The following is a 16,541-nucleotide window of genomic DNA, read 5'->3' as shown; positions in this document are numbered from 1 at the left end:
AGGAAGAGATCTAGGGTGTTTAGGGAGTGGTTTGGGTTATCTGGTATTTTGGTTGGCACCTGGACAAGTTGTATAAGGTTGTTGGTGATGGCAAATGTTTCTGCATCTCTGCCTGCAAGATCTGTACAACTGGAGGAGGAAAGCCAGCTAGTGTTGTAGATGTTAAAATCTCCTAGAAGGATGATTTCACTGTTGGGAATATGGGATTGGAGAAAGTCGACTTTTAGAGAGAGAGGAAATTAAAGAGCTCAAGGTGGTTGGTTGCATTGGGGGAGCGATAGAGGCAGCAGATGAATTGAACTGAGTGGGGAAGGGATATTTTCATCCAAAGAAGGTCAATGTTGGGTAATTCTAGGTTAGGTGCTCTCTGGCAAGGTATGTTCTGAGCGGATGTATGTGCAGACACCACCCTTGGGACGAAAGTTGTTGAAGAGTGAATAGTTTGGCAGGTTGAGATAAGCGGTGCTGGGGGGGGGGGGGGGGGGCAAGATTTGGGTTTCTGCCAGGAAGAGTAGGTGGGGTTTGGTAGACTATAGGTTGTAGTAGACACTATTCAGGTTGGAGTTTAGGCCATGGATGTTGATGAAGTGGATGCGTAGGGTTTTGTGGGATGTTTGTTGGGCCGCATGGGTCTTGCACATTTCCTATGCGGTGCCTGCCTGCTGGTCCCCATGGTGGCTGCTAGTGGCATCACTTGGTTTCTTCACCAGTTTATCTCGTCTGTAGTTGATGGTCCAACTGTTGTCACCATTTTGACGTTTTACTTCGAGTTGTCTTCGAAGCTGGCGTCTTCGTTCTCTTTGTGCAAATGATAAGTCTGGTTGTACACGTATGCATGATTGGGGGAAGGATCTTTGTTGTTGATCGCTGTTATTATTTTTGATGTGCTTGTCAGAGTATCGCAAGTCACTTTTACTATGCGCGGAAAGTTTGTACCATCCTTCCTTTTATTTATAGGCCCGAAACAATGGCACCTGATGATATTCTCAGGATCGATGTTGCATTCTTCGGCTAGTTTTCTGATGTCCTCTTGTAGTGATTTTACGTTTTCCATCGGGAAGTTCAGAATGATGGCATTGAGTTTTTTGTGTTCAGCCTCCATCAAGTCATTTACCATTGATGCGATTAGATCATGAAGTTCTTACACTGGCAGAGTGGAGCTTGCACTGCGCTGGTTATCGATTTGATTTTGCTTAGCTTCCACTGCACGTATTTTGTCAGTAAAAGTTTCATTTAAAGCACTGATATGCTGTTCGAGATTTTCGACACTTTGCCTATGTTCAGAAGTTGTTTTACTGAATGAAGGCACAGCGAACAGAAGAACGGCTGGTTAAGTTTGATAAGTAGCTTATGTGCAGCTTCGTCAATTTTCGTGCAGGAAGCGTGCAACCAGTGGCAACAGAACTCGCAGAATATGCCCTTTTTTTTTTTTTTTTGTCTCTGACACTGGTTTTGCAGCTGCGTCACTTAATTGGATTGTCGTTGGTGGTTGACAGCACTGTGCCAGCAAGACACATGGTGCTCGTTCACCGTTGGCTTTTAGTGCCGCCATCTTTACTGCATATAGTAGGCATCGCGACTTACACATGACTGATTTTAAATTGGAAGGATAGCTGGTTTAATACACTAAAAGTACTTGCGGGTTATACTGAAAGTATTCCGCTGCTTGGCACCCGCTGTTAGGTTTCCGTTTGATGTTAATTTCAATGGAAAAACACTCGCAATAACGGTAAATTATGGAGCACAATCTGATAGTAGCTTGTTCACTGACCAGTTTCCTTACTATAGTCAAGGAAACAAAGGTAGACATTCTTTTGATATTCCTGTACTCTTTCCATTATCTATCTCACATTGCCAATCTGATCTCTTGTTCCTGTGCCTTTTTGAAATCCTGCCTGTTCATCTGGCATTTTTCTCTTCATGAATGGTTCCAGTCTTTTCTGAATGATCTTAAGTAAGACTTTACTTGCATGAGAAATCAGTACTATAGTTCTGTAATTTTCACACTCTCTTGCATCACCTTTCTTCAATAAAGGTATATAAACTGATTTTTCCATTCCCAGGCCATGTAGTTGTGATCCAAATTCGCTGACATAGAGCTGTTAAAATTTTAACTTCCCCTTCTCCAGGGCTTTGAGAAATATTCCATCAATAGGTATAAGCTCAATAGGTATTCCATCTCCTCCTGGTGCTTTCTTACTGGATAGCTGTTGCGGTGCTCACCTCACTTCACTCCCCACTGGTACTGGCTCCTGTGTACAATCGCGCTCTTCAATTTTTCAGTAATTTTGGAGTCCTTTCTATATATTTTTTCTGTATATACTTTTTCCATCTTTCCTTGATAATCTGCAGCTTCTGTAAGATATCCTTTGTGTTTACTTTTCAATATTGTCACCTTGGCACTAAACTTCCCTGTTAGCTCTCTGATCTTTTTGAAAAGATCGCTTGTTTTTCCTTTCTTGTTTTGGTCTTCTATTTGTTGGCATTCCTGATTAAAGTATCTTTCTTTGTCTCTTCTGGCTTGTTGTTGAAACTCTGCATTCAAATGCCGTACATCCTACAAATTTCCTGTGGCCTTCATTTTCCTCCTTTCCTGAGCAGTTTTGATGGCATCTTCTGACAGCCATTTGGATTTCTTCTTCTTACAAACTGTTTGAATATTCTTCTTTGCTTCTGTTTTAATTATATCTTTAATCTCTTCCCATAGTTTATCTGGTTCTCTTTCACACAAATTGAGTGTGTTGAATCTGTTCTGTATGCTAATATTGTATTCAGCTAGTATGTTTCCAAGATCATATCTAATAGCCATTTGTGTTGTTTTCAGTTTCCGTAATTTCATATGTATCGTAGTCACTAATAACTCATGGTCTGTTCCACAGTCTGCACCTGGAAAAGTCTTGACAGACTGAATTGCACTTCTCCATCTTCTTTGTCCAAGTATTGTCCATCGGTTAATATTTTCATGTGTACAATGCTGTTTAAAGAAGGTGTTAGCAACAAACAAAGAATTCTCTGCACAAAACTCAACTAGTCTCTTCCCTGCAGTGTTACGAATACCTAAACCAAGACGACTTGTTATTCCTTGTTCCTCAGTATCTCCCACTTTTGCATTCCAATCTCCGATAAGCAGCCATATTGCATCTATTTGGTGTTGCATCTATCATTATTCTTGTAACTTGCCATAAAATTCTTCAATGTCTTCTTCTGGTGCCTCTGTAGTGGGTGCATAAACCTGAATGATGGTCATATTCATTGGATGTCCACTCACTCTGAGAGAAATGATTCTGTCACTCACTGGATTATAACCTAATACATACCTAGCCATCTTTTTCTCAGTAAGAAAGATACTCCATTTTTATGACTTGTCTCATATCCTGAGTAATACACCATCCATATAGTCTCCTGACTGAAAATGGTTGATTCCTGTCCATCTAAGTTCACTTATTCCCAATATGTTTCAGAGGATCTATACAGGAAGTTAAAGGACTCATCAAGGAAGGATTCCTTTCTTGATACCTTGAACTTCCTGGAAGAGGTATTATATACAAATAAGCATGTGTTGGAGATGACTTGAGCATGCTGGACCTTTTGCTAGCATCAGAGGATCTTTCCTTAACCTTTATTATGTATAGATCCTCTGAAATATATTGGGAATAAGTGAACTTAGATGGACAGGAATTGGCCATTTTCAGTCAGGGGACATATTGTGTATTACTCAGGACATGAGACAAGTCATAAAAATGGAGTATCTTTCTTACTCAGAAAAAGATGGCTAGGTATGTATAAGGTTATAATCCAGTCAGTGACAGAATCATTTCTCTCAGATTTTCCTTAACCTGTTTGGCTGACTTCTTTTCATAATCCAATTTTACCATCCGCATCATGGCCATCACTCTCCTGACTTCCCTCAATACTGATCCTGAGCCTCATTATCACAATTTCAGAATTTTGAATTCACAACAATCTCGTTGATGCAACTCTTCCTGTAAAATCATACTTATCCATTTTAATTCTCATGTAATTTATTCTCATGAGATTTTACTCAGATATGGTTTTGTTTGGACATCCTTTGATTACTTCCCACGCACTGCTGATTCCTCTACCATGCAGTTTCTCATGTCAAGGTACAGCTGCCTTCTCGGTTTATTATAATAACACTGCCTTATAGTTCCATACATGCCTTCTTAGTGAGAACTATCAAATGCACTATCACTTCCCAAGTGAAAACTGCATAATCACTTTTACCAACTATAGAATCAAGAGTCAGGGATGGTTAAGGGTCAAAGCTATATAACTGAGAGGAGACCTCTACATAGCCTTTAAAGGAATGCAGAGAACCGATCAGGGTTTCTGACTAATACCAAATCGTTACCTTTCTCGTGGTGCACCCTGTTAGGTATCTACCAGGATACTGAACGAACGAGGATGGGCTGGCAATTTGGGATTTAGCCAACCAAACTGTATTCTTATTGGCTTAAACCAAAATAAAAAATGATGATACAACATGACAGAATTTTATGCTGGCTGGGGGAATCACCTGGTTAAACAAGGCCCCATTGTTTGCACCAGGGAACCAGGGCAAACAGCAAAAAAGTCAACTACTGGAACAAATCCTAAAACCCACCCCAACTCAAAATCACCAGAGTTCAAGATCGGTACTATCAACATAAGAAGCCTGAATGGCAAAGAAATGGAGCTAGCTGAGGAACTGGATAAGTACCAGATCGACATAATAGGTTTGACTGAAACAAAAAAGGCAAAAACTGGTGAGATCTTTCTGAGCAATAAATACAAAATGTTATATTCAGGAAATGACAATCAAGGAAAAGAAGGAGTAGCCATAGTATTCAACACTAAATACGAAGCTAATCTTCTTGAAAGGCATGTAGTCAAAAGTAGAGTGATGTGGGCAAAAATGAGAAGGGGGAACTAGACAATGAGACTTATTTGTGCCTATGGTCCCACTGAAGGTTCTACTAAGGTAGAAGTGGAGGAATTTTTTGAGGCTGTAGAGAAAGCAACTGACACAATGAAAAAGGAAAAGTTGGTCCTTGTTGGGGATCTAAACAGCAGAGTAGGAAATGATTGTCAGACATACAAAAATATTTTGGGAAAATTTGGAGAAAAGAGCAAAGCAAATAATAATGGCAAATACCTGTTGGATTTCTGCTCAGCACATGAACTGGTTATTACTAGCACAATGTTCCAGCATAAAAATTTGCACAAATTCACATGGAGAGAAGAGACAAGGAATAAGAAAAGTCTCATCGACCATGTTATTGTTGACAGTGATGTTTACTCCCTGGTGCAGGACACCAAAGTGTACAAGAGTATTTCAAATTTGAAGTGATCACCATTTAGTCTTGAGCAGGATAATATTGAATTTCATATTGAAAATAAGAACATGTAAGAAAGTTTTAAAGTGAATAAAAGTTGAGCAGCTCTGAGATTGCAGACTGAAATATACAAACATTATTCAAGAAAAATGAAAGAATTTGAGAAAAGGAACAAAACCTTGGAGATTCAATGGCAAGTCCTAAAGAAAACACTGATTTATTCAGCCAGAGAGTCATGTGGTGAGGTTGTCTGTAAGGATGGAAAAAGAAGAACTCCCTGGTGGACACAGGAAGTTAAAGAGGCAGTGAAAGAAAAGAAGAAAGCATATCAAAAGTTCCTGGCAAATAAGTCAGCTTATGCTCTTAGAGAATACAGAGACAAGCTAAAACTGTGTAAAACTAGCTAAACAAAAGTCATTGGAAGGCTTTCTATGGTAGGAACATAGAAAATAAATATCAAGAAGGTGGCAAGATATTCTGGAGTTTGTTGAAGAAGCTCAGAAATGGAGGAAAGAGTGAGGTGAAAGGAATTAGAGATGATAAAGGTGACATGAAAACAGGTGAAAAAGATATATTCAAAGTATGCAGTAATTATATACTCTGAAAAATTACTAAATGAAACAAGCAGTGATGACAGCACAGTGGTAAAAACACTGACCAGGCATGCAATCAGCAATACATATCCATGCTTGAAGTAGAAAATAGCCATCAAAAGCCTGAAATGTGGAAATGTAGCAGGAGTAGATGATATTCGACCAAAAATGCTCAAGTATGGAGGTATAAATGTCTTACAGTGGCTGCACTGCATAGTTCAGAAGGCCTGGACAGAGGGATGAATTCCAGATGATTGGAGTAGAGCTCTCATAGTACCAACATATAAAAAGAGAAATAAAACTTAATGTGAGAATTACAGAGGTATTTCTCTACTGAGTGTTCCTGGTAAGATATATTGCAAGTATACTTGAGAAGGATTGTGAAGGAGAAGCTTGGTGAAGAACAAGCTGGATTCAGGCAAAATAGAGGCTGTCAGCATCAGATTTTCACTTTACGACAGATAGTTGAGAAATCAAGGGAATATAACAAAGATCTGTATTTAAGTTCTTTTAGATCTGGAGAAGGCATGTAACAAGGTACCAAGAGAGAAGATATTCAAAATGCTACAGTTATATGGTGTCAATTGCACATTATATCAAGCAATACTTAGTCTTTATTTGAGTTGTAAGTCAGCAGTTTGAATTGAAGGAGGTACAGGAAGGTGGTTTGATGTTAAATCTGGTGTCAGATAAGGATATACATTATCCCCTCTGTTATTCATTATCTACATGGATCACATTATGAAGGAAAGTGATCTCAGCTGTTTGTTAATCTCAGCTCTTTGCTTTATGCAGATGATGTTATACTTCTAAATAAATTCACTACAAGTCTGCAAGATTCCCTGACTAAATTGATTAACTGTTGTAATAGATATGGCATGAAGGTCAGCATTAAAAAGACAAAGACAATGAGAATAGGCAGAAACATTGAAAATGTCAACTGCATTGTGAATGGAGAACCTATAAAGCAAGTAAAAATTTCAGCTACTTAGGCACGATTTTTAGTGAAGATGGTAAATTAAATATAGAAATAGACAACAGAATCAACAAAGCTGGTACGGTAGGAAGTCAACTGAATAAATTTATATGGAATAAGAGAGAAATTAGTCAAAACACTAAATTAGCTGTATACAAGACAGTGTTCAAACCAGTTTTAACATGGATCTGAGAGCTGGGTCAGAAGTAAAATACTTGACAAAAAACTAGAGACCGCAGACATGAAAGTCCTGAGAAAAATTAGCGGCATGAACAGATGGCATCGATGGTAATATCATATTAAAAACGAGGATATTAGGAAAGAACTTGACATTGTCAGCATCCAGGAATGCATTAGCAGAGCTAATCTCAGGTGGTATGGTCACTTAAACAGAATGGGAGAGGAAAGATTAGCAAAACAAGTGTTCTCTGCTCAGCTGGCAGGAAAAAGACCTCGAAGAAGACCAAGATATAGGTGGAGTGATACAATAAAAAGTGCCTTAGAAGATAGAAATATGAGATCAGATAATGTTGGGGTTTTGACAGGTAACAGACTGATTTGGAGGAAACTGTAGATAGGAAGTTAGTAATGATATAATTTTTCATGTAGTACTATCATATCCTGTACACCCCTTAAGGGTAAATGTCACGAATTTGATGATAATGATGAGAATCAAGAGCCACCTTATTTATAGACAGATTCTCAGATAGTACCAGATTCAGTGTTTTATAATTTGAATTCATTTTAAGCTAGCAAAATATTATGATTAGCTTTTAAGGGATATGAAGCAGGGAGAAACATAACTGTATGCTAAAGTCAGGTGAATAAATAAGACAGGAGTGATGTGAATGTACAGTGAAATTAGGCAGCTCTGTGTAAAAAGAAATTTCATGGGAAAGATGAAAAAAGAAGTATAAGGTACAAACTAGAAAAGTGAAAGGGATCCCAAAGAAATGGAAGGAAAGGCAGGTGGTGGCACTTCACAAAAATAGTGCCAAGGCAGTTAGAAACTATATATGTATAGTTGTGATTTAGGTATTATAAAAGTTTATTAGTTAGACAAGAGGTACTATGTAATCTCAATGCTCATCTATTCTACCAAGGTCTATTTCTGGCAATTGGTATTTGGTGAATAGGCAAGTTGGTATTAGTGACACAGTTACTATTAGAACTGTGTCAGGCAGGAAGCGAGCTGAATTACCAGTGTTGTTAAACTATTAACTGTGTATAGCATCTGAATATTGATAATCAAACTAGAGGAGTTATTTTTATAAACTTTAACAGTTTATATTGCAATCAAGGTTTAATCAGTTATGTTGCAATGTTTTTTATCATGATTTGGGAGGGGAGGTGATGAAGAGTGAGCCAGGATAAGATGAATGAAATTAATTTTGACTTGGACAGCTCTTTAGAATAAAGATGTCTGTCAACAAAGTAAAATGAATGATGAAGATCAGTTCTCAGAGCTACTGGCACTTCAGAAGTATATTTACATTTTATTTTATTTTATTAATTTTAAATAAATATTTATGAGGCTAGAGTTATCTGGATACTTTTTTTTTGTAATTAGCTCAGCAATGTCAAGAATGAGTGGATACAAATATCCATTCATTCAGGATATTTCAGAAGAATTGGATGATTGGATACAAATATCACAACACACACACACACACACACACACACACACACACACACACACACACACACACACACACACACACACACATATTGGTATGGGGGGAAGATAATACGCTCTTATGAAGGCTAGATTCTACCACAGCAATGTGTTGACTTTCTATAATACTGTGACAGTTGAGGTATAGGAAATAAATAGCCATACCATGATACTGCTAGACATTGCAGAGGTATTTCAAAGGATACTGCATGAAATCCTAAAATCCTAAAACAAACTGGAGTAAATGGAAATAGATATGAAGAGGTGAGATAGATAATACTTATGGAATACTCAAAATTCTCATGCCAGAATGCCTATTATATCAAATATTCACCTTTCGAGACACTGCTAAAAATCAAATATTTATGAAAACCATTTTGTTCTGTTAATTTTGTTGAGCAGTACAGTACTAGGATCTGTGGAATGATCCTATGAGGAGAAAAGGTTTGTGTGTTACAAAATTTGACTGATAGATGAAAAGATGGAGATATGTTAGAAGCATGCAAGTTGCTGAGGAGTTTTATAGCACTTATGCAAAAAATATATATAAAATTTTAAAAAAAAATTCAGTAGGAAGGGATAAAGGGTCCTCCCTGTAGTCAATGAGTGCATTATCAGTGAATGCATTTCAGGAGAGGTATAATAGATATTTTGTGAATAAGGGTTAGTATATGCTCTGTGTGATGAGTTTCAGACACCTCTGTAGGGATGCTTGTATTACACGAAAATCTCTATTATTCTTAGCAGATAAAATTCTGACAGATGCTCAAATATTGTCACAAAAAGAAACCTAAAAATGAAGAAAAACAGATATCACTGCAAGAGGACATACAGAAATGAACCATTTACTAAAATTTTAGTAATCGGTTTATTTTTGCTTTTCTTCAAAATGCATCATTTTAATAGGTTATGCTTCATACTTCATAATTGAAGTAGTCCATGCAATCCTTTAGCTGGCTAGCTCATTTAACTTAGAAGTTAAGTATTTCAGCAACTCCTTACAGTCATTTCTCACTATGTGATAGTTGATGTACTTTAGTAAATGTGCTTTAGTGAATTTTCTTTAGAACAGTATTGTGCCTATATGACTTCAGTTGTGGCCTTTGCAACTTGATATAATGTGGAAACTCGTGTACCAAGAGTTATAAATTCAGCCATTACATAGTTGTTGGGAAACACTTCATGTTTCCAGGAGACAGAGGAAGAGGAGAAGCAGATTTCATGCATTTGCTGTTGGGATAAAAAGGTACGATAGACAGATCCAATGGAAAGTAAAGGAATGACGGATGGGGTGATCAGTGCAGCCACATCCATGGAAGAAATGCTGAAGAGACACAGAGCCAAAACAGTGCATCTTTGAAATAGTGGCTGAAGTGATGAGTGAGGGTGGAATCATCTATCAGCCAAATTGCTCTCCTCTAACAGTAACTAGAATTTGTTCGGAGATTTTAGGTATAGCACAGCAAGCAAGCAAAGATGTGAACAATATTTTAAGGATGGGTGGATTTGGGATTTGTACAGTTATCCAAATGTGTGAAAATATGTCAAATACCAGTTTTTTAGAGGGTAAAGTAAATGTCAGTTGGGTGGAGGGTGGGTGGGAGAGGGAGCATCAGCATCCTCCCTAATGCTTTGTGTATTACCAAGAGTAAAGGTAGGTTTCCTGAGATTCTTTTTGTGAGAAAAAAGGCAAAATTGTATTTTGGTAGCACTGAAGGTGACCAGGTTATCTTCATTCAATATAGGTTAGTATGAAGATAAGTACTGGTTACAAATGATGTAAAAGCTTGATTTCATGGTTAGAAAGTCACATTTGAAGCTTTGTTCAAGTTTTCTTTTTTATGTGTTTGGAGGTACTTTTAAAATATGGACCAATCGTGTAATCTGTACTGGAGGGGAATAAGTTGTTTTCAAACTATTTCTAATTGGCAGCAGAAGATATGATAAACGGTCATATCAGAGATGTTGAATATTTCTGATATACTGTGTAGGCTTTTGTAGAGAAACTCAACAGACAGTTTTACAATGGGTGTTAAAGGAAAAAAAAAAAGACACCTGTTACATTTAAGCAAGGCAGAGAACTATTGTTATACCTTTTTTCCCCCGTTATTTATCATCCATCAACATTGGTAAGGATATAATTTTTGTTCACGAGAGTATATCTTAATAAAATTAAAGAAGTCAGAGGAGATAGTATTTACAAAGAGAAAAAAGTATTTAAATCTCATCTTCCATTAATATATTAAGCATAATGGCCTTTTATCATAAAGAATCTTCATTTTCCGTTTGGATATTACAGTTAATTATATTAACATGGTCTGCAATGCTTCACTGTTGCAAAAAAAAAAAAAATTCTCTAATTAGCTAACTTACTTCAATTTCAAAACCTTTAAAAATATTGATCTTATTTTGGAAAAAATAAGTCTGAAAATAAAAAGTTGTCATGTTTGTCCTAGGAGGTATTTCATATGCTATGAATAATTTGAAAGGTTGAAGCTTTAAAGTTTTTTGAAATTATAAAGTTTTATATAATAAACCTGTATAATCATAATGCATTCATGCATAAAACAGCTTATGCAGATGGACTTCATGTCATTTCAGAGGAAGCAATATTTAGCATCAGTGCCATGCTGAGCTGAACCAGATATATGCAGTTAGCCTATAATGGATGTAATAATGGATTTTCAGAAACAGACAAGAAGCTAGAGGGCTTAAAGATTTTTTTTTTTAATTAAGAAATCTTTACATTTTTTGACCCAAATAATTCTGTTAATGATATAGTACTATACCTTACTATAAGTTATCTTATATAGTCATTTTGACAATGTGTACAATGGATGAGATACAAGCAGAATACTTATTACATAATGCTTCCCTAGTCACTAATGATTATATATCTGATTGCAAAGTGTTGTTCACTTTTGACCACAGTTTGCAATCAAGTTATCAATCTTTAGCCAAGTTGTCCACTTAGCTACTGCCAGATCAGAAGAAAACATTGATACAAAAATTAACTTAAAAAACTGAATCCAGTTAGATGAATTTTTTAAAAGTGTGTTTATGTCTATTTCAAGTACTCATTATATTCTATAAGGCAAAACATAAGAATCTTATTTAAAATATGCAAGTTTATACAAACACATGCACATGTAAAAATTAGGAAATTCTGTTAACTAACCTTACTGTCTTTTCGTCTTGAAAGGATGTGCTTTAGTCCATTTAAGTACTGTAAAATTGCTTCAATTAGGTCTGCAAACTGTTGATTAAGACAGTCAAGCTCATTACTAACAGCATCAGCTCCAGATATAAGTTTAGCTTTTTTCACTAAACTAGCATCTAAACTTGGATGCACATCTTCTAGACTTTCCTTGTAATGCTTCAGACGTAGATCATATATCTATAGAGAACAAAGAGATGTTGTATTGATATTCAAACTGCAGTTTCTTTATCGAGAATATCTTGTGACAGGACCAGGCAGGGATGAAATAGGTGAAGCATGCAGAGATGGGCAGGTAACTTTCCATTCCAGGAGAGGATGGGTGGAGGGATACAATACAATGCAGTACGGGCACTTCATGGAATTTGGCAGAACAAAGCAAGCAGATATACTACCACATATTATATGAAAATTTATACAACTTCAGCAATATTTTAAATAAGCCATATAAGGAACTACAAGCACAACATATACAATTATCTTATCACTCACAGAAAGTTCACAGCACAAGCAAAAATGAAGAAAAAATATTCAAGCTAGAATGAAGCATTTAGCATGCATGCATGCATGTAAGTAGCAGAGAGAAAGAGTTATATAACACAGAATTACTGAATGTACATTTCTGAAAACTACTTCTTTATTTAAATTAAAAAAAAGTGAAAGAGAACTTGATGAATATTAATACAAGAAACAAAAGCCAAAAAAATGGAAAAATAATATACACTTTGAAATAAAACAGCAAAAATGCATACTTCTCGTATAAATTAGCTTTTTTTTTAAGCTAATTAGTGAAGCCTACAGATTTTGAAGAAATTTAGATTTGTTACATAAGTAATTTATATTTACAATTATGAATTAAGCAAGATAATATATTTCCACCATTTCTTAAAATAGCATACCTTTGCTTCTCTGATATACCTGCCACCAAGTAGATTTGTCTGTTCGACAGAAGCTTTTCTTTCAGTCAGTGAGTTATACAAATTCTAGAAGGGGGGAAAAACAATATGTGATAGGTTTCAATTTAAATAAAATAATGCATTTTATCAATAAAATTTAAATATATAAAAACATGATTTCTCATAAAGTAAAGATGGTTAGCTAAGTTCGAATGATAACAATGTAATATCTCATAACTTATGAAGTATTAGTCAATATAATGCACAGATATAGGGAAAGAATTTTTGCTTGCAGATTGATGAATGAGTGGGTTGCCAAAGACAGTTTGTGAGTACCCTGATGGTGAATGAGTTTAAGGAGAGGTATGATAAGTAATATGTGAATAATGTTTACTGTTGATCTCCTGTGATTAGTGTTTGATTCCATGGAGATACCGCACAATAATGTAAGTATCCATACATACAACTTACGTAGATGGGCTTTGTGTCACTCCAAAGGATGGAATGTTCTGTATCATTGTCGTGCTGAGCTGAACCAGATATATCCTGTTTTCCTATTATGGATGTAGTTTTTTTCTTCCCTTAATCTTCTCAGTGGAATAGCCAGTTTCTCAAAATATAAGAGTTGGCAACTACATGGGACTTGGTAAAATCACTAGGTATACAAAAAGGATAGTTGAAAAAGGATATTTAGAATCTGATCATGTTCCTTAAAAAAAGCAATAACCTTGGCTACCCACCCTCCCCAACTTACAATATATGCAGGGCTTGAAAAATGCACTTGTCTACTTGTTCGTGACAAGTGAGAATTTTAGTAAATAAAGCTACATACTTTGCTTTTATTGATTCAGAAAAGGCATTCAATAATGTACAATGGAACAAGCTTTTTCAAATAATGAAGGAAATTGCAATAGACTAGAAGACTAATTAAGAAACTGTATGCCAGCCAGAAAATAAAGATATGAATACAGGAATATGAAGCAACTGCAGAAATAAATCAAGGTGTAAGACAAAGTTGTACATTGCATCTTACTTTTCAATGCGTATATAGAAAATGCAATGAAATTAATAAAAGAAGAAATGAATGGGATAACTGTAGATAGAGTGCAGATACATATGATATGCAAGTAGTCTGACACAAGAACTTTGGTCTCCAGTGATGCAAACAACAAATGCAAGATAACTATTAACAAATCAAAATTTGATCTTGGAAGAGCTAAATGAATGCCATCTGTACAAATCTTAGCTGTGCCTTCTGGTTCGTTGAAAGGCCATTAGGCATAACTTCCAGTTATGTGTTTCTATCTCTAAGCCAGAACATCAAGTGGGATCATTCTTATTCTCCAACTCCTGCATAAACAACCAAGGCAAATCACTTCCTACCATGCTAGAAACAGTATACCAAATACCTCCAGTGTTCTTTTGCTAGAGATAGACACATTGAAGAATCTTAAGATTAAATCTTAAAATTAGAAATCCAAAACAACCTTCTGGCATCTTTAATGATATTGCCAATACTGTACTCAAAAGTTGTGCTTCAGAACTAACAATATTTCATACATTTCTATACTCTTTCATACTCAACTAGCATCTAACTCAAATACCAATGCATTATATCAGTTTTCTAAGTTCCCTAAGTTTTCTCTAAAATAATGCAGAGGACTATTAACCTCCTGGAGTCTGACAATTAATCAATAACCACTAGTACAGATTCTACCACTCTAGATCTCCTAGCCTACGTGTAGCTAATAGACACGTGCAATGAAAAGGTTTGGAGAAACTTGTACTGTTGCTCTTGACAATGCCTCCAAGCATGTGATTGAATGTAACATTAAGGTTTATCTGCAAATTGCTGTTCTTTGGTCTAATTTCCCTTCTATGTAATTAGATAACCAATTATTTCTCTGGTTGAGCACTGCACACCATTGTGGATGGCTTCTTTCTTCAGCCTTCCCTACATAGACCTGCAATACCTGGTCTTCAAAAATATAGAAGCAGGTATGTCTTTTAATCTACTCTTCAGTATTAATTAAAATTTTACATTAGTCTTTTAACATAGCCTCTAGTTAGAGATATGGGGTAGCTCTGTAACCTACTAAGCTTTGCTATATTTTTCTATTATCTTAATTCACCTTCCTTTATTCACGATAAAATAAAAATTACTAGATCAATCAGGTCTCTCTCTCTCTCTCTCTCTCTCTCTTGGACTGACATTTATCTCTAGCCCTTTGTGGCAAAGGCACATCTCAACAGTTGCTTCTGCAACCTCCAAAACTCATCATAATCAAATTCTTCTTGACATATACCCTCAACGGCTGTGAGTATATTACAATAGTACTACATGAAAAGTTACATCATTACTAACATCAACAATTTTCCTCCAGATTAGCCTGTTATCTATCAACACTCCAATATTATCAGATCTTATATTTCTGATCAAATATCTCCTTTTAAGCATTTTTTACTGCATCAATCCACTTAGATCATGGTCTTCCTGGGTCATTTTCCTGCAATCCTAGCAAAGAACACTTCTTTTGGTAATCCTTACTCTCTCAATCTGCTTGAGCCATCTGAGATTAATTCTGCTAGCACATTCCTGTATGCTAAAAATGTCAGGTTATTTCCTAATATCCCCATTTTTAACATGATACTGCCATTGATGCCAGCTGTTGACTCCAGTCTCAGCTCAAGTGTTTTATTTCTAATGTAACTCTCAGATTCATAAGTTAAAATTTATTTAAGCATTGTCTTGTATATAGCCAGTTTAGTGTTTTGACCAATTTCTCTCTTATTTCATATAAATTTATTCAGTTGACATCCTACTACACCAGCTTTGCTAATTCTGCTTTCTATTTTGAAATTTCATTTGCCATCTTGCCAAAAATTGTGTGTAAATAGGTGAAATATTTTACTTGTTCTATCGGTTCTCGCTACAGGATGCAATTGATGTTTTCAGTGTTTCTGCCTGTTTTCACTGTCTTTGTATTTTTTTATTGCTGATTTTCATACCAAATTTATTATAGCAGTTATTCAATTTAGTAAGGGAATTCTGCAGACTTGTAGTGAATTTATTTGTAGTATAACACCATCTGTTTAAAGTAAAGAGCTTAGATAAACATCCCCAATTTTAATATCAGGTTTAATAATACCATTTTCCTACATAATGTGATCTATACAGATGATGAATAATAGTGGACATAATGTAAACTACCTCACACCTGATTTAAGCAGTACTGGAAGAAATAAACATCTTCCAGTACTGCTTTCAATTCTAACTGCTTGACTTGCACTCAAATATAGACTAAGTATTGCTTAATATAATGTCCCATTTACTCCATATAACTGAAGTGTTTTGAAAAGCTTTCCTCTTGGAAAACTTAAATACCGACCTTTGTTATATTCCCATAATTTCTCAACAATTTGTCTTAAAGTAAAAATATGATCCTCACAATCTCTGTTTGGCCTGAACCCTGCTTGTTCTTTTTCCAAGTTTCTCTTCCACAATCTTTCTCAAACTCTTTTCAAGTATGCTTGCATAAATCTTACCTGGAACACTCAGTAGAGAAATTCCTCTGTAATTCTCACATTCAGCTTATTACCTTTCTTTTATAGATGGTACTATGAGAGCTCTACTCCAATCATTGGGAATTTGACCTTGTGACGAAGCCTCTGAATTGTGAAGTGTAGCCATTGCAAAACTTTTAAATCTCCATCCATACTTAAGTATTTCTGGTTGAATATCATCTACTCCAGCTGCCTTTCCACATTTCAAGTTTTTGACGGTTTTTACTATCTGAAATATTGATATGTACTCCCCTTTGCAATCCTCTTGAAAATTTTCTAGTATA

General features: G+C 35.7%; 1 protein-coding gene across 1 annotated transcript in view; it reads right to left on the bottom strand.

Moving 5' to 3' along the window:
- Positions 1-16,541, bottom strand: part of LOC150107495 (uncharacterized) — a 1,121,546-nt gene that overhangs the window by 756,969 nt on the left and 348,036 nt on the right. Inside the window, exons 26-27 of the mRNA XM_090392112.1 lie at positions 12,697-12,780; positions 11,759-11,977 (exon numbers count right to left, since the gene is read on the bottom strand). Of these exons, the coding sequence (XP_090248238.1) occupies positions 11,759-11,977; positions 12,697-12,780 (303 nt within the window). The remainder of the gene's footprint in view (positions 1-11,758; positions 11,978-12,696; positions 12,781-16,541) is intronic.

The sequence above is a fragment of the Typopeltis vanoorti genome, chromosome 4 (assembly GCF_054136105.1).
Source record: "Typopeltis vanoorti isolate ZY-2024b chromosome 4, IOZ_Tvanoo_1.0, whole genome shotgun sequence".
Classification (NCBI taxonomy): Eukaryota; Metazoa; Arthropoda; class Arachnida; order Uropygi; family Thelyphonidae; genus Typopeltis; species Typopeltis vanoorti.
This window is presented reverse-complemented; position numbering and strand designations above follow the sequence as displayed.